This window comes from Neopelma chrysocephalum, unplaced genomic scaffold, assembly GCF_003984885.1.
Source record: "Neopelma chrysocephalum unplaced genomic scaffold, ASM398488v2 Primary Assembly neopelma1_96814, whole genome shotgun sequence".
NCBI lineage: Eukaryota > Metazoa > Chordata > Aves > Passeriformes > Pipridae > Neopelma > Neopelma chrysocephalum.
In genome coordinates this window covers 1,112,262-1,137,193 of record NW_020925458.1, presented here as the reverse complement: position 1 = coordinate 1,137,193, position 24,932 = coordinate 1,112,262, and the positions used below count along the sequence as shown (strand labels likewise).

The 24,932-nt window shown below is 35.2% G+C and overlaps 1 protein-coding gene across 2 annotated transcripts in view; it reads left to right on the top strand.

Moving 5' to 3' along the window:
* Positions 1 to 24,932, top strand: part of RFX3 (regulatory factor X3) — a 105,651-nt gene that overhangs the window by 59,887 nt on the left and 20,832 nt on the right. Inside the window, exons 4-8 of one of the 2 annotated variants that reach the window (XM_027709576.1) lie at positions 8,509 to 8,767; positions 17,527 to 17,601; positions 21,639 to 21,820; positions 22,379 to 22,498; positions 24,712 to 24,833. In XM_027709576.1, the coding sequence (XP_027565377.1) occupies positions 8,509 to 8,767; positions 17,527 to 17,601; positions 21,639 to 21,820; positions 22,379 to 22,498; positions 24,712 to 24,833 (758 nt within the window). The remainder of the gene's footprint in view (positions 1 to 8,508; positions 8,768 to 17,526; positions 17,602 to 21,638; positions 21,821 to 22,378; positions 22,499 to 24,711; positions 24,834 to 24,932) is intronic. The other variant, XM_027709577.1, reaches the window with a different exon arrangement.

The following is a 24,932-nucleotide window of genomic DNA, read 5'->3' as shown; positions in this document are numbered from 1 at the left end:
GTAAGAAGCCAGTTGGTTCCACATATCAGACATAAACTTTCTTCCTACGTAGATTGTGATATATTAATCAACTATAGCCATATACCTGCTAATTCTGATGTGACAAAGGGGGCTTTAGTTGCTGGAATTGTCCAAGAATTGCAGTTGCATTGAAACCTCATTCTTTACAAATTTGTTGTACAACAATTTGTGTGGTTTATATTGACCAGACACACTGTGTATGCACACCCAAGAATTTATTATTACTTGTATTGGGTTTCTGTGGCTGGGTTTTGGCAGCGGGGGAGGCTACAGGGGTGGCTTCTGTTAGAAGCTGCTAGAAGCTTACCCTGCGTCTGGTGGAGCCAATGCCAGCCTGCTCCAGGATGGGCTTCCTGCTGCTGGCCAAGGCCAAGCCCGTCAGGAGTGATAGTAAGACCTCTGTGATAACATATTTAGGAATGGAAAGAAAGTTATTACGCAGTTGAAAATTGCAGCAAGGGAAGAGCAGAGTGAGAACATGGGAACAAAAATGCGGACACCAAGGTCAGTGCAGAAGGAGGGGCAGGAGGTGCTCCAGGTGCCAGAGCTGTGGCCCCTGCAGCCCGTGGTGCAGACCATGGTGGAGCAGCTGTGCCTCTGCAGCCCATGGAGGAACATCGGGGTGCAAAGACCCACCTGCAGCCAGTGGAGGAGACCCACACCAGAGCAGATGGATGCTTGAAGGAGGCTGTGACTCTGTGGGAGGCCCAAGATGGAGCAGAGTCCTGGCAGGGGCCTGCAGCCCATGGAGAGATGAGTCCACACTGGAGCAGATTTTTCCCTGGTAGGACTTCTGGCTGTGTGGGGGACCCATGCTGGAGCAGCTCATTCCCAAAGGGCTGCACCCCATGGAAGAGTGACACGCGTTGCAGCAGTTTTGTGAAGAATTGTTGCCTGTGGACTCACACTGGAGGGTCTTGCAAAGGACTGTCTCCCATGGGAGGGACCCCACAGGAGCAGGGGAAGAACTTGCTCTGAGCAGTGACAGAAAAAACAACTGACCATAACCCCCATTCCCCGTCCCCCTGCACTACTGCAGGGGAGGAGGTAGAACTTGGAAGGAAGGAGGGATGGGGGGGAATGCGTTTTTAAGATTATTTTACTTCTCACTCTTTTGCTCTGACCCTGTTAGTAATATCCCTACTCTGAGTATGTTTTGCCCCTGATGGGGGTCAGTAACTGACCTCTCCCAGCTCTTATCTTGACTCAGGAATCCTTTGTTGGTTTTTTTTTTTTCTCTCTCTGTCCAGTTGTGGAGGGGAGTGAGAGAGAGGCTTCACTGGGTACCTGGCATCCAGCGAGGGTCAACCCACCACAGTACTCTTAATTGAAATCTGAACTGTCAAAAAAATTATTATTACTAATATAGTTAAAGTTGTTATTTTCCTAGTACTTAATAGTATCTATCCATTTTTCTCCGGCATTTGTCTGTACCCTTTTACTACCCTTCTGCATACTAAGGTGAATGGCTTCTGTCTGAGAATGAGTTACAGAGAGTTGCAGCAATTTAGCACTATCACAGGTGTTACGTCTGGACAAGTATGATGGGTGGTGGGGTTCTCTATTCACTCTGTGTCTACTTGCAGCTATTTTTAATGTGTTCTAGCATAGTCTACACCTTATTGGTTCTTCACTGGTTTGCATGTCCATATTACATCTGAATGTGCTTTATATGTTCTACATTTGCTGGATACTTCTTGAAGACTGTTATCCCATGATCCTCTTTGCTACATTTTTAATCTGGGGTCATGGATTGTTTATTCCGTACAGAACAGCTATTTGCTGTTACTGTCTGTTAGATAGAATAATGCATGAGCATTTTAATTATACATTTTATACCACGCAGTCTTAGAAAGCTAAGCTAAATTGAAAACAGATTAAGTAACAGTTATCTGATTGTTTGACAGTTACTGCTAGAACAAAGCTTTAGGCTAGCACAGACAGGTCTAAACAAAGGAAGCCTGACAAACCCAACTCTTGAGGTCTTGCAAATTTAGTGCAAGCCCTGTGACATGTTCCTAACAATACCATATTTCTTCAACTATAAGTCTGCAGTAATTCATGGGAATTTTTAGAAATCTGAAAATTAAGGTTTCCTTATCTGTCTAACTTACAGGTCCCGAGAAAATAATATATAGAATTGCTCCTCTGTTTTCATTTACTGTGGTCCCTGGTTTACGGAGTTTTCTGTAGTTGTGCATTGTGTGTGCTTTCACTGGTTTGTTTTCACGTGGAAAATGATCTTGGACTGAGTGTTGAATATCTCAGTTCTTTTTTATGGCTCATAAATGCCTGTCAGTGACATATTTACTTTGTTTTTTATATGCAATATTGCAACTCTATTTTAGCTAAATTTTATAAAGCTTTTTCTGACTGATACATTTTAAATTGCCCATACAAGAGAAAATGTACATGAATAAAGCAGGTCAATCATACACTATTACAGAGGAAATCACTTATTTTGAGTTTTCATTCTCTGGTTATAGATGCACTAATTGTCCTTTCATGGCATAAGTTTTGATATTTGTGTTTAGCAGTTTTACTTGATAAAGGGGAAGGATGAAAGAAAATAATAACTTCCTGTCTTAACAGTTTAGATCAATTGGGGAGTCTTGTGGAAGAAGCTTGTTGCTTTATTGGGATTTGATTTGTTGTTAAAAAGCAGTGAATCAATATTCTGGTTACAGGAGTAAATTTCTTTGTGGGAAGGAAGTTATATGAGACAGGGTGGGATAGATAATTTAGCTCTCTCCATTATCATTTGATTGCTGTATCGGGTGCTGTTGTGACAGTGTCAGGATATGTGGCACTTCCTTTTCTTCCCACTGCTTAGGATACATCACCTCCAGAGTCTACACCAGTGCACTGGCTGTGATAATGCCTTCCCTCAGTATTAGACAAAGGATTCTGTTCTCTTTATTTTCTACAAAGCTCGCTGTTATTTTAAGGAGCACAGGATTATCCTAAAAACTTAAAAGAGTTTAAGGATATTGTTCTGCCATGAAAGAATTTCTTGGCTTTTGTGCATGGAGGTTTTCTAACATGTTGCAATACCATAGCATTATCATGAGCATTAGCTAATCTGCATATAAATAGCTTTATCTTGAAATATTTATTTTCATCCAGAGTTTATCATATTTCTATCCCAGGAAATAATACTTTAGGTTATTAAGTACCATAAAAAACTCACAGAGATGACAGTGAAAAAAAATATTTGCATACCTAACTGCTAAGCTGTGTAAGTAAACCATACCAAAACCCATAGGAGTAATTCTGAGGCTGTTAGTTGCTGAGTAAGATAATAATTATTAAGTTACTTGTTTGTTTGAATTAGAATTACAGAAAAACAAAGTAAAGAGTGGTTTTCTTGTTTGAATTAGGATTCTGTTCTTGTACAGACACTCTGAAGGGATATTGGTATTTCAAGTTGCAGTATAAAAGGTCTGTGTCTTTGTGGTGGGTTGACCTTGGCTGGACACCAAGCTGCTCTATCTCTCTCCTTCCCAACCAGACAGGGGAGAGAGAATGAGATGGAAAACAACTCGTAGGTTGAGATACAGCAGTTTACTAAAGCAAAAGGGAAAGTTTGCACACACAAAAATCAAGACGAAAATTACAAGGTTTATTCTCTACTTCCCATTAGCAGCAATGTCCAGTCACATCCCAGGAAGCAGGACGTCAGCACACGTAATGGTTTCTTAATAGGCAGCCATTGGAAACAATGAATGCCCCCCAACCTCCTCCTCCGTTCCTTAGCTTTTATATCTGAGCTGATGTCATATGGTATGGAATATCCATTTGGTAAGTTCGGGTCAGGTGGCCTGGTTTTTTCCTCTTCCAGCATCATGCCCTCGACCTGGGCAGGGGGATGAATGTTGAGAGACAGCGCTGATGCTGTGCCAGCACTGCTCAACAGTAGCCAAAACACTGGTGTGTTATCAGCACCTTTCTAGCTACCAGTGCAGTGCACAGCACTGTAAAGGCTGCTGTGGGGAAAGGTATTCATCTCAGCCGGACCCAGTACAGTCTTCAAGTAAAAAATTGGGTGTGCATTTTAGCACACTTGAATTTTCCAAGCTGGCGCCTGCAGCTTGTGATAAGAATTTTGTAATTAATTGTTTTGCAAGACATGGAAGTTACTGGAATATAATTTGAAAAAAATTTGGCACCATGATCAGCCAATGTAAATCGCTGAGACATGATGGGATGGCTTGAACACTGATTCATAGTAGTCAGTAGATCAGGTTCTTGATATTAACGTATACTCAAGTCATAGATTCAGTTGGGAATAAATCATTTCCCATGTGTGCACGTACACACTGAAAACTAAGGGAGGACAACAAGTTTACTCTCTCCGTGTCATTGCTTTTATTGTCTCCTTTCTTCAGAATGTCAGTGTCTTTGAAGAGACAAAAGTGTTTGTAAAGTTAGGCTCAGTAACACTGTATTAGTGTCCATAATCTAATGCAAGACATTGCACTTAATTTGTGTGGTAATGCTGGGGCTTACTGAATGTAGAAATTAGTTATTTTTGTTTGCATGTGCAAAAAAAATAGTTTTCTTAACTTTATACCACAACTCCATCTGTTTTACTTTATGGCATTATATTTTGTAAGTCATTATGAAATGTACATAAACAAGCAATAAGGAATAATAGGTAATGCCTGGAATTCTTGTACTTTGCAATCCTGGTCCAACTCTTGCTGGTGTGGGATCTTTACATCAGATACCTGTTCTAAATTCGTGCACTGTCTGTGTCACTTGCTCTCAGGGTAAACATGATCTAATTTGCAAAGCCTTCTGGAAACCAGGATTCTGCAGCCTAACTACTTAGACTTTAGATTTATTTGTAACTGATGATTTTTCTAATGCCACATTCTAGTAAACATCGGATTTCACAGTGTTTCAATAGGAAGAACTGTTAGGTTCTGTTGCTTACCTTGTATCTCAAGCAAGAGTATATCATCCATGTTTTCTCATAAAGAACAAGATGACTTTAGTTACACTGGGGTTAGTCCCTGTATGATCTTTATATGCTGCTGTTGAAGGAGAGAATGCTTTTACTGTCTTTGGAATGCGAAAGAATTGACTATTATATGTGTCAGGCTATTTGAGGAGGTATTACATATTTGTGCTACAAGTGCTGTGGAGAAGTAGAAGATCACTTCCTTATTTGGAGTTATTCCTCAAGTCTGTCTAAAGGATATAACACCATATTTTCCTCTTTGCTACAATTTTAAAGAGTCATGTTACCATGGGCAAGGGCCTTAAAACTTTCAAGTCTGCTTTCTAAAAACATAATTTCTCTAAACTGCTTTCAAAATGTCATCTCATCAAGCTGCATTTTTAAATCCCACATAAAGTGGTTTATGTTTTGGGTAATTTAAATGGTTCTTCGCTAAGTTGCAATTATTATTGCATGTAATAATAATGGTTTTATCTCACTTTTAATGATCCAGTTGATCTCAGCTGTGAAAGGTTTGCTAAATCATCACCAAATCTAGAACTTGCTCTTCTAGAAGAACCTGCTGGTTGTTGGAACAAAGGGAAGAGTGTGTTTATTTTGGAGTGTGGCCCATTGATGTATCCCACTGATACACTGATCCATTGATACACAGTACCACTATAAGTAGAAATAGGTGCTGTGTTACAATGAATCCTTATTTAGAGACTATGCGTGACACACAGCTTTATAGATTATATGTGTAATATACAGGTATGCCTTATGTATGATATGCAGGTATGCCTAAACAAGGCAAAAGCAAACAAACATTTCATTTACTCTCCCTATGCCACACCAAGTCCATGACTTAATTTTCTTTGAAATTTGGAACACTCTCTAGGGTTTTCATTGCTTCAAAGATTCAATTCCACTTTTGTAAATCACATTTGTTCTCCTGACATCTTTTGTACAGTGTATTTCCTCTAGCCATGTCTATTTTTGCTGTCAACAATGGTCTTAAACTTTCATTCCCTTCCTTACTGACAACTGATATGAAGTTTTTCTTTCCTATTTTGGGAGAAATTACAGTGTTCAGTCACTCAGTGATCATTTCCATGAACTAGTTCCCCTGAGCCTGCATCACAGCATTTCCCTAAATTTGTCCTCTGCTGCATGGCACTGTTCTCCTTGTGTAAAAACAGATACAGCATCCGGTCTGGTAGTGGTTATTGTGCATATTACAAGATAAATGACCTCAGGGTGCACCTGGGGAGATTAGGTTGGATAATAGGAAAAACTTCTTCACTGCCAGGAGTGATCAAGCACAGGCAGTCTGGGGAAGTGGCAGAGACCATCCCTGGAAGTGTTCACAAAACATCTAGATGCACGTGCGGACATGACTTAGGGGTGAACATGGCAGTGTTCGGTTAATGGTTGGACTTGATGTTTTTTTCCAACCTTAACAATTCAGTGATTCTTATCTCTGGTTTTCAGATAAACAGCATCACTATGTTATCACAAGGTATCACTGTGATACCTTGACTTGAGAGAACAGATAAATCAGGACCTCCACAGCACCTATATGCATACATAGATTATTGCAATGCAAAGGTCAACTGATTTTAATCTCCAGAAGAAAGGGTGATAGAGCAAATGTCTATTTGAGCATTAGTCCCTAAAAGAACTATTTTGCTTTGCTTTCAGCACACTGCAAGGAATTTCTTTTAGAATAACTTAAGTTTCTTGCAGCTTTTGAAAGATCTTGAGGCTTTTGAAATACTTAAGCTTAAAGAGGGATGAGAGTGAAAAATGTAGTATAAGGGTTATGAAACATTTTGGATTCTAAAACCAAAGTTTTGGAGTTTTTGAAAGTCTCCGAAGAGGAAAGGAGAAACTGTTGTGCCCATAATTAATACAGCAGAAGTTCTGACTTTGGTTGTTGATAAGGTGCTATACATTCTTCAGATATTTAAAAGTAATGGTTTTCTGAAGGTAAAGAAGAAATCATCATCTCTGGTTTTGTTGTTTATCAATTAATTCATCTTATGTAGGCTTTCATAATTAAAAAAAAAAAAACAGAACAAAACAAACCAACAAAAACCAGCAAATTGCCTTGACCTTTACTATATATTGATAAAAAACTAGACATTGTACAGATAAAGGGGAAGAAAAGCCTGACTTCAGGTTCCTGGATAAGTGTATTAATCACCAGCTTACTGCATGAAACATGGGTGCTGCTTCCACCTCTTGTGTTTCTGGACAAAAGTATCTGGGGCTTTGTTGTTTGGTTGTTTTTTTTTGTTTGTTTTGGTGGGTTTTTAACTTGTTTAGTTGCGTGATGTTGCATGACTTTGTGTTTGTTTGGTTGTACTAACCAAATTGGAGACTTAGGCAGAGATTGTTTTCTCTGAATCTTAATACTTTTGAAATTCATTTACATGGACTAAGTGCACCTCAGCATATGCAACTCTGTGTTAATGGAGAACTTTGAATTTCAAAATAGTATTGCCTGTGGATTGCAAGAAATGTTACAGATTTTTGTGCTTAAATAAGAAAATTAATGATTGGGTAAACAGACTGTTTTTTACCTGTTGTCATGCTTGCCAAGATACAAAGCTCAGTCTTTGAAATAATGAACGATATTTACTTAAAAATTATGAAATACAGTGATTTAAAGATCAAATTTAATACATGGGAACAAATCCACATTCTAAAATTATAAATAGATTATAACATGAAGAGTAATGATTCAAGATAAGTAAATAAGAACATGAAACATGATAGAAGCTTTCAGTAGCTGAATAGTTTGTTAGGGTAAACTGGTTAATTAGGCATAAATGTTTCACACTTGAAAGTGATTTTAAAAATGTTACTGTTGTATAATTTTAACTTCTTTCATGTTTTTGACCTTTTTACAAGTCATAGTTCTGTTTTGGTTTTATTTCTTAAATACAGTTTTTTATCACAACGTGAATTCGTGTCCAATTTTGATCTGCCCTTTAAAGATAAGTGGATTTCCCAAAACACTCAGAGTTTCAAGCTTCATTCAAGAGTTTCAATAAATTTAAAAACAATAGATAACATAGGATTCTTGAACATTGGACTCTGTTAGCTGACATTTGTATGAATCGTTTGTAATTTTCCAACCTGCACATTATTTAAAATATATAACATCTGACTGAAAATCAAAGTTTTATTGTCAGATTTTAAAAAATTTGATACAGATGGAGCTTTATAAATTGCTTATAAATTGGATGAGCTCTGTCTGCCCATCTTCAATTTTTATTGTACTTCCTTTCTCTCTTCATGTAAGACTGACAGTTTTTCTATAATGTTTGGTGGATACTTGGTTTGATATTGACACTGAATTGATTATTTAATGCTTTGACTTGATTAAATGTTATTCTCTGAGGAGGCAGGGCTTGTTTGCCAATCTTACTTGATTTGGTTTTAGCTATTGTAAATATATTTCTAGAATTATAACATTTCCTTCATCTAAATGAAATACAAATAATCTATTTTGCTTTTGTTTTCTTTTCTTGAAGCCGATCAACAACTTACCCTTACACAGAAACCCAGATGTACACTCAAAACACTGGGGGAAATTATTTTGATACTCAAGGAAGTTCTGCACAGGTGACAACAGTGGTCTCGTCTCATAGCATGGTGGGCACTGGAGGGATTCAGATGGGCGTAACAGGAGGACAACTCATTAGCAGCTCAGGAGGGACCTATCTGATTGGGAATTCAATGGAAAATTCTGGTCATACAGTGACTCACACTACACGGGCCTCCCCAGCGACAGTAAGTATTTCAGACTGATGCAAAATCTTTGAGACTAGTTTCTTAGTCACTCAGATATTCTTGCAGACTGACACAGTTTTTGTGACAAAATGTATAGCAGTATTATGTTGTCAGAATAAGTACTACATAGTACTTTTTGTAAAAAAAGCGCTATATATGTTTAAGATACAGACGTAAGAATACTATGAAAACTTAAAGACATACCTTTCCCTTGATAGCTTGCAAATATTTACATTTCATACCTTAAATTTTAACATTTTTAGTTTTTCTGAAAACATAGGAAAAATACAGTGTTGTTGAGGATAACTACGTTAGATGTACGTGTTAAATAATGTAAGCTACAGATCAGTATCTGTAACTTCCCTGTGTTTTTTCAGTTTGTTTGCCTGATATTAGTATAGTTTTGGTAGCTTATTTCAAAATATTTCCAGTTGTTCAGAATTCTGAGATACTACATTTTAATACTTTATTTACTTATCTATGGTATGTCTCCAAAGTCTGTTCCAGATTAGAAGCTCATTGTGAAAATGGCTGACAGTGCTATGGGAAGGTGCATTCTGTTATAACTATGGTAGATAATATTGCAGATATGTAAACATAAGCACAGATCCTTCCCTAAAGAGCTTACTCAATCAGCTCATATTTCGGTTAGGAAAACGTGTTTATACTGTGTCTAACTTTGCTGCACAGCCCTAATGAGTACTTTTACCTCATCCTTCTGGGTATTCTGGTCTGGATTTAGAGATTTGGAAGTAATGGGGAAGAGAATTGTGAAACATAGGGTAGCAAGAGTTGAATAATATAGAAAGGAGATAAAACATCATTAATAATATAGATTCACCAGTATTCAAAAAGACAATGAAATTACGGGACCTTATTTTTAGTAACCAATCTAATAGCATTGGATAATTTAGATGATCTGATAAATTCTCTCTATTTTGATTCTTAAGGTGATTGATATAGACAAAGTTCCTGTACCATGGAAGAAATTATTATTTCATCCAAAAACCTATGCAGTATTATTTTCTCAGAACAAGAATTGTAAAAATGAATTCATGAGTAGTATAGTATCCCACTAAAACATAGTGGGAGCTTTCAGCTAGCAACAAAGAATTTTATATTTGAATTACAAAAAAAGAATGTATATTAACATTTGCCTGTATTTTACATGACTTTAGTAGAGGAACAGAGTTTCTGAAAGAAGCATAATTCCTCTTTCAGATTTCAGATGCTTAACTGAATGTGAAAACAAGTGAGGCTTAAATGTATTCAGTAAACAAAAGTGAAGGGTAGTAGATTTACTTTGAAATTGGAAATCCTAGAATGACTTGAATATCAAAACTCAATGCTATATTTTGCAAATTAGAAACTGTTTTGATTTTTTTGCCAAAATTAGAAAATTTGCCAACACTGAACAAAATCTAAAGTTCGTGACTTCAGCAACATCTTTTTCTTGCTTGATGGGTCAATAAAACAGCCTGGTTTAGTTTCTTAAGATAAGTTCTGTACTGTTCTATCAACTCATTTTTAAGAATAGAAAAAAATACTTCTAATTAAATGACAATTATTAAATTGCATTTTGACACTAAAATAGTTTCTTCTGTTTTTTTAGGATGGTATTTATTCTGTATAATATTCTGAAGGTATGATACGTTGGAGTATATTAGAAGTACATTTCTTCCTAAGGAAGTGGGACATAAAGTGATTTTAAATTTTACTATCTTAGGTTCGGTGTATATGTTTCAGCTGAAATATCCAAGACTTAATTGAAACACTAAAGCTTCAGTTGAAACTTACTTTAAAGCACCAAGTCTGTTGTAATTTTACTAGGGGGCATAATCAAACTATGTAAAATAGAGCTATGTAATATTTTAATTGGATTGCACTTTAGATAGGTAGAGCTTGTTTCACTTGTGATCCTCATTTGGTCTTTACCATCATAACTTTTTTCATTCTCGTATAGAGAATTTATTGGAATCATCAAAATAACCTCTGTCCAGACTGATTTGCTAGCATAATATGCAGAAAAAATTTCCAAATTTTGAATTAGTTTGGAAAATTTTCATATGGAAAAAAAGGATATAGAAATTAATGAGAATTTATTTATTAATACATGTGGTCATCACAAGTTCTCTTTATTTTGCTATAGAGGTACTAGTTCTGTTTACTCTTTTCAGCTGGTAACTTCATTTGTTTTGTCGTTTATCACCCTCACTGATCAAACCATTACATTCTGTAACAAGCAAATTAATTGTATAATTGATATTATCTCTTTCTGATAAGTTAAAAGAAAGAAAGAAACAAAACAGTTTCAGGTTAAAAGTCAAATGTATAAAACAAGTCAATTTTATTAACTGTCTTTTAGATAAATTAAATTAAAATTCTAATTTACTTTTCACCAGGTATGCTGTTTGGTTTATGCAGAATTCAGTAAAAGATACTCAGAGACTTTTTACCTTAAGTTTATTTTCACTTTATTTTCGTTATGGTTTAATGTAATTCTGAGTTCTCCTTCAGGTTTAATAAAGAGCTGATATTTTGGTTGTGGTATTTAATTAATTTTAATTTTTGTCATTTAACATTTCAACAGGAAACTGTCCTGCTTAAGCTAGGACAGGCAGTAGCACTGTTTTTATAGCTAAAATATCAGGACTTGTGCACTATTAAAACTATTCCAACATATATACAGTAGTGGTTTACGTTAGCATATGTGAAGAATATTTGCTAGCTTTTTCTTTTTTCGTTTCCATTGATTTCATTGCTTCTTCCTATTATATTCTTTGCTGGCCTAATAAACTACTTCTAAACTACCTGCCAGAAAGGACTTTTTCACTAGAAAAAGGACTTTAGATTACAAGACCTTCTGTATAAGATGCTGAGTAGATAAACAGCTTTCCAAAGTGATCATTTTCATATGAGTATATGTGGATTGGTCATGACTAGACTGTCATTGCATTGAACAAGAACTGATTTACCCTAGCTGGATGTCTATTTGAAATGAATTTGCATGTTGAAAGCTGGACGAAAGAGTCATCTGGTTTACTGGCAGCTCTCATTAAAGAAGGAGCAGCTACATTTAAGAGACTCTCCAGAAAATTGGATTGCCATGTTAATAATGAAATATAAATCACCTTCCAATTTTTTTCCCCATATGTAAACATCTGAAGAGTGTTCTTGTGATGAAACAGGGTGATCTAATCAACATATTTCATAATATCACAAGGTTAAAAAATTCATACAGTTTCTAGCAATAAATGTGTTGTTATGCTTGTCAGTCAGTGAGAGGCTCCCATCTATTAGTCTTGTTTTCAAGTGAGCTTTACAACTGTTCTTCAATTTACAGTTGTCATTCCTCAGTTGTCGCCAACTATAGGAGGTCTCCAGTCGTGCTGTTACAGAAATTCATCATATTTCAGTGCAAATCTAAATGTGCATGAAAATAAGAGCAACATTAATATTGATGTAATGTATCACCACAAATTATTAGTTCTGGTAGTAAGCACAGTGTACAAAAGTTGCTGTTAGCTTTAAAAGAAGAACGGTACCTGCCAAAAATGTGTTGTAATTATTGGAGAGAGAACAACAACAACAAGAAGTAAGAAGGCCAAGTGGAAATATCATATCCTGATAATACCATTTTAGTGGAAGTATTATAATTATTTTCAGAAAAACTAACAAATGTTTAAATGTTCCATTAAAGGCAGAGGAGTTATCATTTGGAAAACAGTTTGAGATGAGATTTTATTTACTGATCTCTTTCTTGGTAGAAAGAACTTTTCTGGTAATTTTCATTTAGCGGGATCCATCTTAGCATAAAACAAAACATTTCTGATGAAATCAAAGATGCACAGATTTTTATACTAAAGGGATTATTAGATCATTTGGTCTGACATGTTATTCACGTGAGTTGTTTACTTACGATTTCTTCAACTGAGCACAGTGACATCTTTTGTGGGGAAAAAAAAAAGATAGCCCATAGATCATGGGCCTTTATACACCTCTGTATTCAAGGCTTTTACTCTTCTTATGGTTTCTACTTCAGAGCTGTGGATCTTCATCATCGCTTCTGCCTCTCTCTTGCAGAGGTTTCAGTGTAGCAATGTCCCCAAAATAACTTATATTTTTCTCCCTTTGAGTGCCTTGCTGCTCCACTGTAAAGTCTTGCATTGAGACTGTGCCCTTTTCACAAGACAAGGAATGTGGAGGAAAGGGGGAATGACCCTGCTAAGGTCAGCCTCACCTACCCTCACTGCATTCTGGCTTTATCTGCCTATGCTCCTTGCTTCTTTTATGATACAGGCTGGCTTCATTGGCTTTTAGTGTGTTTTCTGCGTGAAACCCCTCTAACAACTATAGGTTGTTTCCAGTTTTGGCAGTTTAATATTTATTCTAGTACTTTGGTTGTTGGAAACTCAGTTTATTCCAATGTAGCATTCCAGTTACCAAATTAAAAAGATTTTAAGAAACACAATTTTTAATAAGATGTTAATAAGATATTAAAAATAGGTGTCTTTGAATCCATAAGAAGAATTTCTGCTAATTATTTTTATTTAAAAATACATAATAAGCTGGATGCCAGAAGACTTGCCATGATCTTCTCATAACAATCTGATTATCAGTGGCATAGATGCATCATGTTTCTAAAGGACTAGGGTTTTTTTTGTTTCTTATTAAATACACACTTGTTCTAATATGACCACTCTACCTTTGTCTAAGGCTGTCATGCCATAAACGTTTTCAAATTTACTTTTAATAGGAATCTGAATTGAACTTTCTTTTTAGTTTCTCTATTTTGATTTTCTGGCATAACTCTGATGTGTTTATAAGTGTTTTTCAGTGTTAGGTGGAATGTATATATTCTAAAAGTTGTTACGATAAACTTGAAAAGCGATCTTTTTGTTTTATTTTCCAAACATGGGGGCAATGACCACAAAGTAAAAAAGTTTAGAATATGTTTAAAGATATGTATAATGGATATGAAGTCTACAAATAACTTGATGATCCTGGGGAGAAATAGTAAATTGATCAGTTTGACCCTATGTTTGAGAACTTACAGAAAAGAAAGTAAACACAGAATCATAGAATTTTAAGGGTTGAAAAAGACCTTACTGGTCATCTAGTCCCAACCCTCCCTGCCATGTGCAGGGACACCTTGCACTAGACCAGGTTGCTCAAGGCCTTATCTAACCTGGCCTTGAACACTGCCAAGGTTGGGACAACCACATCCTCCCTGGGCAACCTGTTCCACTGTCTCACCACCCTCACAGTAATGAATTTTTTGCTAATATCTAGCCTAAATTTCCCCTCTTTAAATTTTTACCCATTACTCCTTGTCCTATCACTGCAGTTCCTGATGAAGAGCCCCTCTCCAGCTTCCCTGTAGACTGCCTTCAGACACTGGAAGGTTGCTATGAGGTCTCCATGCAACCTTCTCCAGGTTGAACAGCCCCAACCTTCTCAGCCTGTCTTCATAGGGGAGGCATTCTAGTCCTTTTACCAACTTCATGGCCCTCCTTCAACAATGCTGTGCCCTTTTTGTTGTGGGGGCCACAGACCTGGACACGGCACTCCAGGTGAGGTCTCACGAGAGCAGAGGAGAGGGGCAGAATCACCTCCTTTGGCCTGTTGGCCATGCTCCTTTTGATGCAGCCCAGGATTTCGTTCGCTTTCTGGGCTGTGAGTGCAGTGGATGATTCATGTTGAGTTTTATTGTCAACTGTCACTCTTCCAAGTCTTTCTCTGCAGGGCTGCTCTCAGTCACTTCTCTGCCCAACCTGTAAGTGTTGCCTGGGACTGCCATAATCCAGGTGTAGGACCTTTGTTGAACTTCATGAGGTTTGCATCAGCCGACCTCAATCATGTCAAGGTCCCTTCAGACCTGGTCCTTTGGGACCTGGGCATCAATGTTTCGTTTGAAAATTTGAGAAGGAGAAGGTAATCTGACTTAACTCCAAGCATTTTTTGTTCCTCCAGTCTGTGACTGTTAGGTGTGCATTTTCTCTCTAGATTGACTCAATATATTCTTTTGTAATCTCTAGAGAACATGCTATATTAAATAGTCAGTATGCATGCCTTAGGTACCTGCAGACTATCTGTTGCTGCCAGGACACACTGCTGCTGCTACAGGACCTGCTTCTGATCAGGACCCCAAAGCCCTCTCTTGAAGGTTGCTCTCCAGACAAACCTGTCCCAGTTTAGACTTGTGTGTCGCCCTTCTCAATCCCAGATGCAGAATCCATTTCGACCTGTCGCTTTCATGTCATTGCTGATTGCCCAGTGGTCCACTCTATTCAGACCCCTCTGCAAGAACTCTTGTCCAGCAGGAGAGTCAACAGCACCTTACAGTTTGGTCTCGTCAGCAAACTTACTAATGGTGCATTCAACTCCTGTGTTCAGATCATTGATAAAAGTATGAACAGAACTGGCCCTAGAATTGAGCCCAGCAGGGCACCAATAAAGTAAACCAAGAGGTAGCTGCAAGTTTTCAGAAAGGACAAGTGAATGATTTAGTGTCTAGAAAATCTGTCTTCAATCATATTATATGCTCAAAAATAGTTAAGAAGCGATTGTATAACCTACCTAGGAAGAAGGTTTCTGTCATTAAAGAGATATGTATCTGTCAGATAAAGGTTAAAGTTCATTTTATCAAAATTTAGACTAGCAATGGTGAAAAAAATAATTGGTAGTGAGAACAATTTCTCTTGAAGCTTGTCCTACTAGAATATGATGAAGACTCATTTTAAATGTAGATCACATATATTACAGTAATTAACATGTTTAGTGGTAACCAGTACTGCTTGGCTTACATTATGCAGTAAAAGTAAACAGAGATTCATTGTCTTCAATGGCCATACTGGTGAAATCTACTAAAGAAATTCCAGCAACAAAAATTTCTCAAATGACAAAAAAAACCATCAAAAAGATGGAAGATTAGCACCAAAACCCATGGAATCAATATGGCAGTGAGGAAAGAATGTTGTCTGTAATGCCACTTTACTTTTTAAGTGCAGTTACTTCTGTTTAACAGACTGGTTCTCTGAACAAACAGGACCAGAAGTTGCAGCAACAAAATGAGAGTTGTGCAGTAGTGGGAATGAGCATCAGGCAGTGTAACCTCGGTGTACAGTACTGCTGTGGATTGAGAATTGTGGAACAAGTAACCTAAAATTCAGATTTAGGGTTTGAATGTCTGTATGGTCTTCATTGTTGTATTTTAGGATTATGTTAGGAAGGGAAATTCTGTGGCTACAGCACATAGCAAGTTGACCTTACTATGATGATCTTTTCAGCTTGTAGTTTTTATTATGTGTCATGCTTTTAAAATTTGATCTTTCCTGTGTGATTGAATACTTTGACCTCATAGTAGTTTCTATTGAAGCAAGTCAGTGAAGAAGTCAGACTATTTAAAGAAAAAGCATTATTGCCAAGTAAGAGTATGTTTTCTTCATAATAACTGTGTATTTTTAATAATGTACTTTAAAAAAAAAAACTTGCAAAGCTAATATTAAACAGTTAAAAGAAAAGACTCCTCACATTATTACGATAAAATACTTTTCAGTTGCCCTGTAAAAAAAGAAGCTAATTTTATATGTATGGTAAATTCAAATACCAACTATAGTATTTTTCAGTTAATTTCTTGCTATACAGAGAGTTCAGGCAATGGGGATAAATTATTTCACTAAAATTTGAAGGATATTGTGATATTTGAAGGAGGGTAGAGAGAGTTCATTAAAAATATCTACACAGAGAATTATAATTGTTTTTGAAAAGTATAATGGTGGTTTCCATTGCTTTCACTTTGGCCATTTAATGTAGCTAATTAACTGTATGCCTTTTCTTACTGTGCATCACATTGTCACTGTCATTTTCATTGTTGTTTTTGCTCTTCTAGCCCCCAGTTAAATTACACTTAGGTTCTTATTTTTTTCTTTAATGTTGTTGTTACCAAACTGATAAAAATCAAAATATCTATTGTTACTAAAAAAGAAGAGAAAGGGAATGGGTGTGAGAATATTTGTACATTTGCATTTCAAGAAATTATATTTTGTGTTTTAGTTGTACTGTGTTTTCTTTTCCTTTTAAAAACAAAATTATTGTGAACAAATCTGCTTTTCCAAAGGCTGGATCCTGCAGTCTGTGTAACTCCTGACTTTCCATTTACTTTGACAGCTGGGAATATTCAGAGGGTGCTGGCAGCAGTAAGGGTTGATGTCCTGTCCCAGTGAAGTTAATGGTGTAAAACCTATTGAATTACTTTGGATTGGGATTTGATTCTGTGATTTCAGAGAGTTAAAGTTCTGTTTCTAATTCAATTCCTATTGCAAACTCTGCATGTCTCTTCCTGATCTAATTGAAGGGAACACATATGGAGGCCTTTCTTAAAATTATTTAGGTTTTTTTTTTTAATTTTTATTTTTACTTTATTAATGATATTTTTGTTCAGTCAGGGTTATTTTTGTTTCAATGCAGCTCACCAATAGTTCTACTCCTTTGAGCTCATTCTGAGTAGCTTGGAAGGTAAAATGGACATTGAGGCTATGATCCTGCAGTATATATGTGAGCAAAATGACTTTCTGACCTCCTTGAAGAGGTTTGTCTTCACTGGGACTCTGGAATGAGGCCTTTTAGTAGAATATATGCCCTAGCCAGGAATAAAGCAGGCATTTCTATTGATCTGTTAGCAGTCTGTCAAAACTTCTCTGATCAGGCTTTTTTACTATCCCGTCTTGAGTCCTTTTTTTAATGACATCTATTATCAGATTGAAATGGCGATTGAGACACTGCAAAAGTCTGATGGTCTGTCCACTCACAGAAGCTCTCTTCTCAACAGCCATGTAAGTTGTCTCTTCTTCACATACACTCTCTCTTGCTTGTTCTGCATGCTTAGCCTGCCTCTAAATGTTTGTTTTATTTTATTACTACTTTTTGCTCTTAATCTTCCCATCTTAGTTGCTTGTAATCTTCTACTACACCTCCCATGGCTTTATTTTGTCAGATTAAATGTCTTTATGGTATATAGCAGAGTGTTACCTGTTTCCTATGCTCTACACCTGTGTTAAGACAAGTTAACACATTTGACTGTTCTGCGGGTTGTAGTGTAAATGTCAAGCTAAGGTTCAATTAATTCTAAAGTAGCTGGCTTTTACCATTTTAAATAAAGTTGTCTGCAAAGTAAGATCTGTGTATCCTATACTAATTTTGGGGCATGTGAAGAGGAAGAGAAGGAACAAACAGCACACCTAAATAATATATCTAAGTTATTTCTGGATGTTTTTTCATTTGTTCTGACTAGAGAGTTTATTATGAATTTATTTACATAAGAATCTTAAAGATCCTTATGATGACCTGGGAAAAATTGAAAACATTGCCTTAATTTGAAGTACACAGAAATGGCTTGTTCATCTGCCTTTTACTTTATTCTTACTCTGCAAGTCTTACAGTTAAGAATTTCCATAAACAAAGCTAAAAGATATTTGGGAAAAAACATGATCTCCAAATATAGTGATAAGTTTCTTTACAGTGATGTGTAATGTTAAAATAGAGGAAAAAGGCCCAAAGTTAATTTTAAACTTATTATATAAATAATAAAATTAATTTTTAAGTTGTTAGTCTTTCCTAAAATGTTTTTTTTTCTGTTGATATTTGTGGGTTTGCATTTTGTATTTTTTGCCATGTTGACTGGTTTCTATTCATCTTACTACTTTTTTCCTTCTCAGCTTTACTTACTATGTAAATTCAAATTCCTTTATTGTTTTGCAGAAGAAATTTAAATTGAGTTTGCAGTCTTAATGTAGAATATGATGGTAGAGACTGTCCCTCAGAAATCAAATTAAAAACGTATATTTTAGCAGGGTTGGTGGTTTTTTGTTTCTCTAGGGGTCTGGTTATGTCAAAGTCAAAACTAGAAATGTTTTGTGGAAAACATAGGCAAATTTTTTATTTCTTTAGAAAATCTAAAATTGGAACACTATGTACAGAGTATATACTTTTATATTCCACCTTGTGTTTACAAAATAATTGTTTTGAAGATAAGACAGTGTAAAAATTATTATTAAAATAATAACAGTAATAGACAGATAATATCAAAATCATTGTTTAAATGTCATTTTTAAAGGTACCATACCTTTTTTTGGCATAGTTTTAGAAATCTGCATTAAGACTTGGAACACTAGAACTATTGATAAGTTTGTGTGTATCCTGTTATGAAGTCCACAGTCTTGGTATAAAATCACGAAAAATTACAAGATAAGCTGCAGTGCCTCAGTAAACTGTGTTTCACTCATTTTTAGTTCTAGGCAGTATTCACAATGTGTCCCTAAATAATGAGATTTGCATCCAGCCGTTAAGACTTATCATGATATTTCTTTCTTGAGTGTGAAGGTTTTTCCAAATTATTCTGATAGGGATGTATCTTTGACTCTATGGGGGAAAAAAACCCCAAAAAACAAACCCTTGTACACATTTTTGTGGCAATAAGTATTTCCTAGTTTTTGGTCATTTTGGAATAAGTTTTAGATCTAGATCAAGTGTATTTGATGTTTTGGCTGTTTTAAAAACAATGTTTATTGTCTTTAAACTCAAGGACAGTATGGAGGAAATTTAAGTGTAGGTTTAGTCTTTGTCTCTTTAACCTTTTCTTGATTTTGACTTCTGATGGTTTGGTTTGGCATTTATTAAAAAAATTGGCATAATAGATTTTAAAAGTAGAATTCTACATTTTGTGTTTAATTAACTTGCACTTTGCTGATGATAAATTAATTTGTGGGGAAATTTTTTTTCGAGATTGAAATTTCAGTCCTCCTCCTATGATACCTCAATGAGGTTTTATAGGATTTTTTTTCCTAAATACATGAGTGCTCATTTTAAGGAATTTGTCATTTCTCCTCTGTTTTCTTTTCTTTCTTGATTTATTTCTGCATGAGATCGACTTATTTAATTAATTGATAGTTCAGTGTTTTATAAACATTGCAGCCTAGTTGAATTTGCACTCAATTTAACAGTTCTGGCTCTGTAAATATTTCATACCTTTCCCCATCCTACCTATACAGCGTAGTCAGTTTATTTAGTAAATTTAAAAGCCATGATTCAAACCTGAACAATTTTAGAATTATATTTGAATTTGGTAGAAAAATGTTTGGGTTCTTTAAAAAATTGTTTACAATAATGTTTGAAAATACTTTTCTTTTAAAATCACGTATTAACTGCATTTTTTTCCAGGCTATAATCCATCAAGTAATAATTTCAAACCCTTGCTACTAAGTAATGCCTCCCAAGCAAAAGTTCTTATATTGCACTTAACTTTTGATTTAGTTTTTTTGTGCGTTGAATAATGCAAGTTATGTTTGAAATAACATGTTAGAAATTCATATAATTAATGAAGTGCTCTTGAAGTGATTAATACTAGGTTAGAAACCATCTGGTGAAAATATCTTTAATGCTACATACAGAACTTAATTGCAAAATAGTTATTTTTTGTCAGTCTGTCTTTTGGGATTGACAGAGTTTTTCCCTTTAGGGAAAACAGAAATACTTCACATTCTGTATCTGTTCTGATTAAATTCTAGATGTAGTAATATATGACAAATGTTATATAAATGTATTAATAGAAATATAGATGAAATAACATATTTTAAATATAGATAGATTGCAACCATTGAAAGATATAATTACCTTTGTTTCTAAGCCTAGACAGGCTTACGTCAGGTCATTAGTGAGATAAGTTTAATACAGACAGACAAAAGTCAATTATACTTCTTCTTCAGCTTTATTTCAAAAGGACAGATGCTCAGTTTGGAAGCACTTTTGAATGTTAAAACATAAAATAATGGTATGATAACTGATGATTGACTGTACTTTCTAAGTTTGTTTGTTTGAAATGCAAAATTACCTGCAAACTGAGCTAAAAATTTTATGTGTTGGAAGCATTTGCATCTTACTTTTGTATTTTTCTAGAGCTTAGAAAATTTCAGGGATCTAAAACCATGACAAGTACTGGGAAAAAAAAGGAAAATGTTAGCTTGTCAGAAAACTAAAGCAGTGGAATTTAAATGCATTCTCGAACTTTATTGGTTTTGATCTATTTTGTCATTTTCCTGTAATATTAAATCTGGGAGTATTAAATTGTCCTTTTCCCTTTTTTTGTATATTAGAAACAGCTAGAGGTGTTTTATGAATGTGCTCTACTTAGAACACCCAGTGATATTACATAAAGTCTCTTCTTGCATGTATCTAATTACCTACCACAATTACATGAAAAGATTACTATTTTTCCAAGAAACTCATTTCTTTTCCTCCTGGTAGTCAAAGGCAAGCAGGCAATAGCTGAAAGGGTTGGTACCCTTAATAATTTCTAGATGTACCAGTTATTTTCAACGTGTTACCTAGGTTGCTCTTTGACTTAAATGCGGTAGCTTTTTTCTTATGTTTTTTTAATAACAGGCAAAGAGAAACAGTATGATATTCCAGGTTTACAAATACATTAATTACCTATTATTAGTCTAAGGAGTTTGTTTTCTGCAATTTATGTGAATTATATTCCTGATTACTTTATTTTTTTGTGGTACTAACAGTTTGTCTCCAAAGCATAGATACCTTTATCAAGTATTGGTGTGTGGTACTGAATCAAAAATATTTTAGGAAATGGGCACTCCTGAGGTCACAAGTGCAATGAGTTCTGCTATTCCCTGGTAATCTGAAGATCCTATAGCCCTATGATATAGCTAACCTTTAAGGACTCTCTGAAGAAGGAAGTAATTGTTTAATAGACCTGAAGAGTGGTTCCAGGACTGTAAGAAGTTAATGTTGCATGGCTATGGTATTTTTAATAAAGTATATAATAAAAAATCTTTTTTCTGTTTTGTATGTGATATAGCTTCAGTGGCTTTTAGACAACTATGAAACTGCAGAAGGAGTGAGCCTTCCAAGAAGTACCCTTTACAACCATTACTTACGGCATTGTCAGGAACACAAATTGGATCCAGTCAATGCTGCCTCCTTTGGAAAACTCATACGGTCAATCTTCATGGGACTACGGACCAGAAGACTTGGAACTAGGTTTGTGTTATTGAAATCTGGAATTATAATAGAAAATATATGTAATCAGTAGGAAACTTGCCTGCTAGGGAAAAGAATAAACAAAACCTGCATTTAAATTTTACAGTGTTTTTCTGTCAGTTCTATTTCTTAACGTTAAACAGTTTTATGCATTGTCAAGATGCTTTATAGTTTTATTTCTTCTGGTTTTGACAGTTTATGTGTTTAGTTTTTGGTAACTACACTGCAGATTTTTAGCATCACAAATAAAACATGGCTTGCTATTTGGAAATCACTAAGAATACTGTCTGTCCATAACCAGATAAGTTGGTTTTATTTGCATTTTTTTTCTTACTCAAACGGAGTAAGAAAAGTTAAAATGCTGATAATATTTGTTTAAGAAAGTGAATTTATTTCCAAAAGGTGGTAAAAATGACACCCATGTAAAATAGGTGTGACAGGAGAGTCAGGCCTGATTTGTGTTTATTCTTTTCCAGTCAGTGTAAATTGTAATGTAAATGTAATGTAAATGCATAAAACTGGTGTTACTGTTCTTTTAATTCTTGCTCTTTCATAAAGGGGAAACTCCAAATATCATTACTATGGGATTCGTGTCAAGCCAGACTCTCCTCTTAATCGCCTACAAGAGGACATGCAATATATGGCAATGAGACAACAGCCCATGCAGCAGAAACAGAGGTAAAGTGTGAAATGAACATAACTACTTACTAATATTTCTAATTCATAAAATCTTACTTTTCCTTACATGGAAAAGTTGAATTTCTGATGTAACTTTTGTTCAGCTTCTCTGCTGTGAAAATAAAACTTTGCTGGGTATCAAGTTGATGTCAATGAATTTAGGTACCAGTCAATGTGAAAGAATATTTATCTAGAAATTGTCATAAATTTGCAAAAAGAAAATAGTAATAAAATGATCTATAATATTAACAGACTCAACTGTCTTGAGTTCTTGTCCCACAAGCTGAAGAAAAGCAGTAAGAGCTTGAATTTCAAGTATTCCTGTTTGTTTTCATTGTTACATCATTTTATGTACACACTTCTTATCAGAGAGCTAATTATTAAATGCTTGGTATTTGTTTCCTCTTCCTGTGAAGAATTAATGTGACCATAATGATCTGCTTGTAAGTTGATTTAAGTATTTTTCCTCAGTATCTGTTGTTCTGAGGAACCTGTGAAACTCAGAAGTATTTAAAAGCAGTGGCACAAGGCTCTACTGGTGGTGAAAGAATGTGTGAATATGTATATTAGAAACTATGTTGAACATGGAATTTTAGGGGGGAAAATGGAAATTGATAAATTTCTTTGAAATTAATTTTTATTTGACTGATGTCACTAGCCTCCCATATTACCCTAAAGTAAAATATGTAAGATGCATAATTTCATGAAACTCAAAGGTAGAAGAGCGGCATATCAAGCAAGACACCTTTAGAGCTATTACCCCCCAAAAATCCAATTGAATTAACAGTTTGGTACAGTGTACTGAGCATATTTTGTGGCCTTGGACACAACTGAGATATGGAAAACACAACATCAAACTTTAACTTCAAACACAGAGATCACTTTGATCTGAAATTATTTTACTGTCATTTCCAGAGGTAGTTACAGCACTAAATGCAAATTCATAGTAAGGTATATGATCTTAACTATCTTTTATTTAGATCATACGGGAGCATGAGATGTCTCACAATATTATCATGTGGAAAATTCTGTTACAAAAATCATCACAGGATAATACAGTAAGAAATGACGATAGATATTTACAAAATCTCCAACCAAGCAAATTTTAGCTTACTTAATCTCATTCAGAAATCACATGTATGCACCAAGACATATACCACAATGATCTAACTAGAATTGTTTCTGGAAAAATTATGCCAGTTATCTAAACATTGTCACATCTCTTGTCATCTTCTTAATTCACAATGACAAAGTGATTTTGAGATTTCATTATGTAACTGTTAGGAGTGGATATTTCTTTTTGTGTTATTTGCTTACATACTTACTTTGTTTTCCTTACCTAGATATGTTTGGTGGCATTTTCTTAACTTTATGTCAATATGTTCCTTGATTATATTTGAATGAAATGACACATATGGCACTGTGTAGCAGTTAGTGCATACTTCTCCTTTAAACCCATGTTTTGCACGTACACACACTTACATTTATACTAAAGGACTGGATATTGTAATTTGCATGATTATGGTAACGTTGCTCTTTCATCAGCTTTATTAATATTTCTAGTGGTTCTTTTGTCTTTTAAATTGGTGGTAAATTGAAGTCAATATATTTTTTTCTGTAGTTACACCAATTCTACCATCTCTGTCAGACACATCTCACTGGATTGACACTTCTAATCCTTTTTGGCAAAGGCTGTAGACTGAGTGTATGCTGCAGATCATTTTTCTTCATTCCTTTTCTTGATTTTTTACTTGCACCTTTTTTACTTGGGTAACCTCAATATCCCAAAGTCCTCTTATTCGATTTGAAGTCTTTCGTTATCCTCAGACAGTAATGTCATTTCTTCTTAAGGTAATGAAACATTATTTTTGAATTACAAAATTACTGGGAAGCCAAGCTATTTGGAAAGGGAAGGATTTGATTCCTTTTGGTGTAAATTTACTGGTCTTATGGTATGCTGTTAGTAAGCTAAATTCCATCAGAAAGTGCTAGTGGTGCTGTGATATCACCTTTATGAATTCTGTAATGCATTATTAATACTATAGCTTCCCTTTGTGGTTGTGTCTTCTGTTATTGGCAAAATAAATAAAAATCTCTAAATTCTTTTGTTGCTTTTCCTCAAAATTTTATTTTGAGGTGGAGAAATCAGACTCTATGATCCATTTATGAAGAAGTGAATAGAAAGGATAATTTTGTACTTGATATTTTTGTAGGTATAAGCCTATGCAGAAAGTGGATGGAGTTGCAGATGGCTTCACAGGAAGTGGTCAACAGACAGGCACATCTGTTGAACAAACTGTAATTGCCCAAAGTCAACATCATCAACAGTTTCTAGGTATGAAAGCAGGTTTTATACTACTATATAAATAAGATGAGCTTCATTATCACTGTGAATATCAACTCACACAAGTACAGTAGTTGCTTCCAAGGTTAT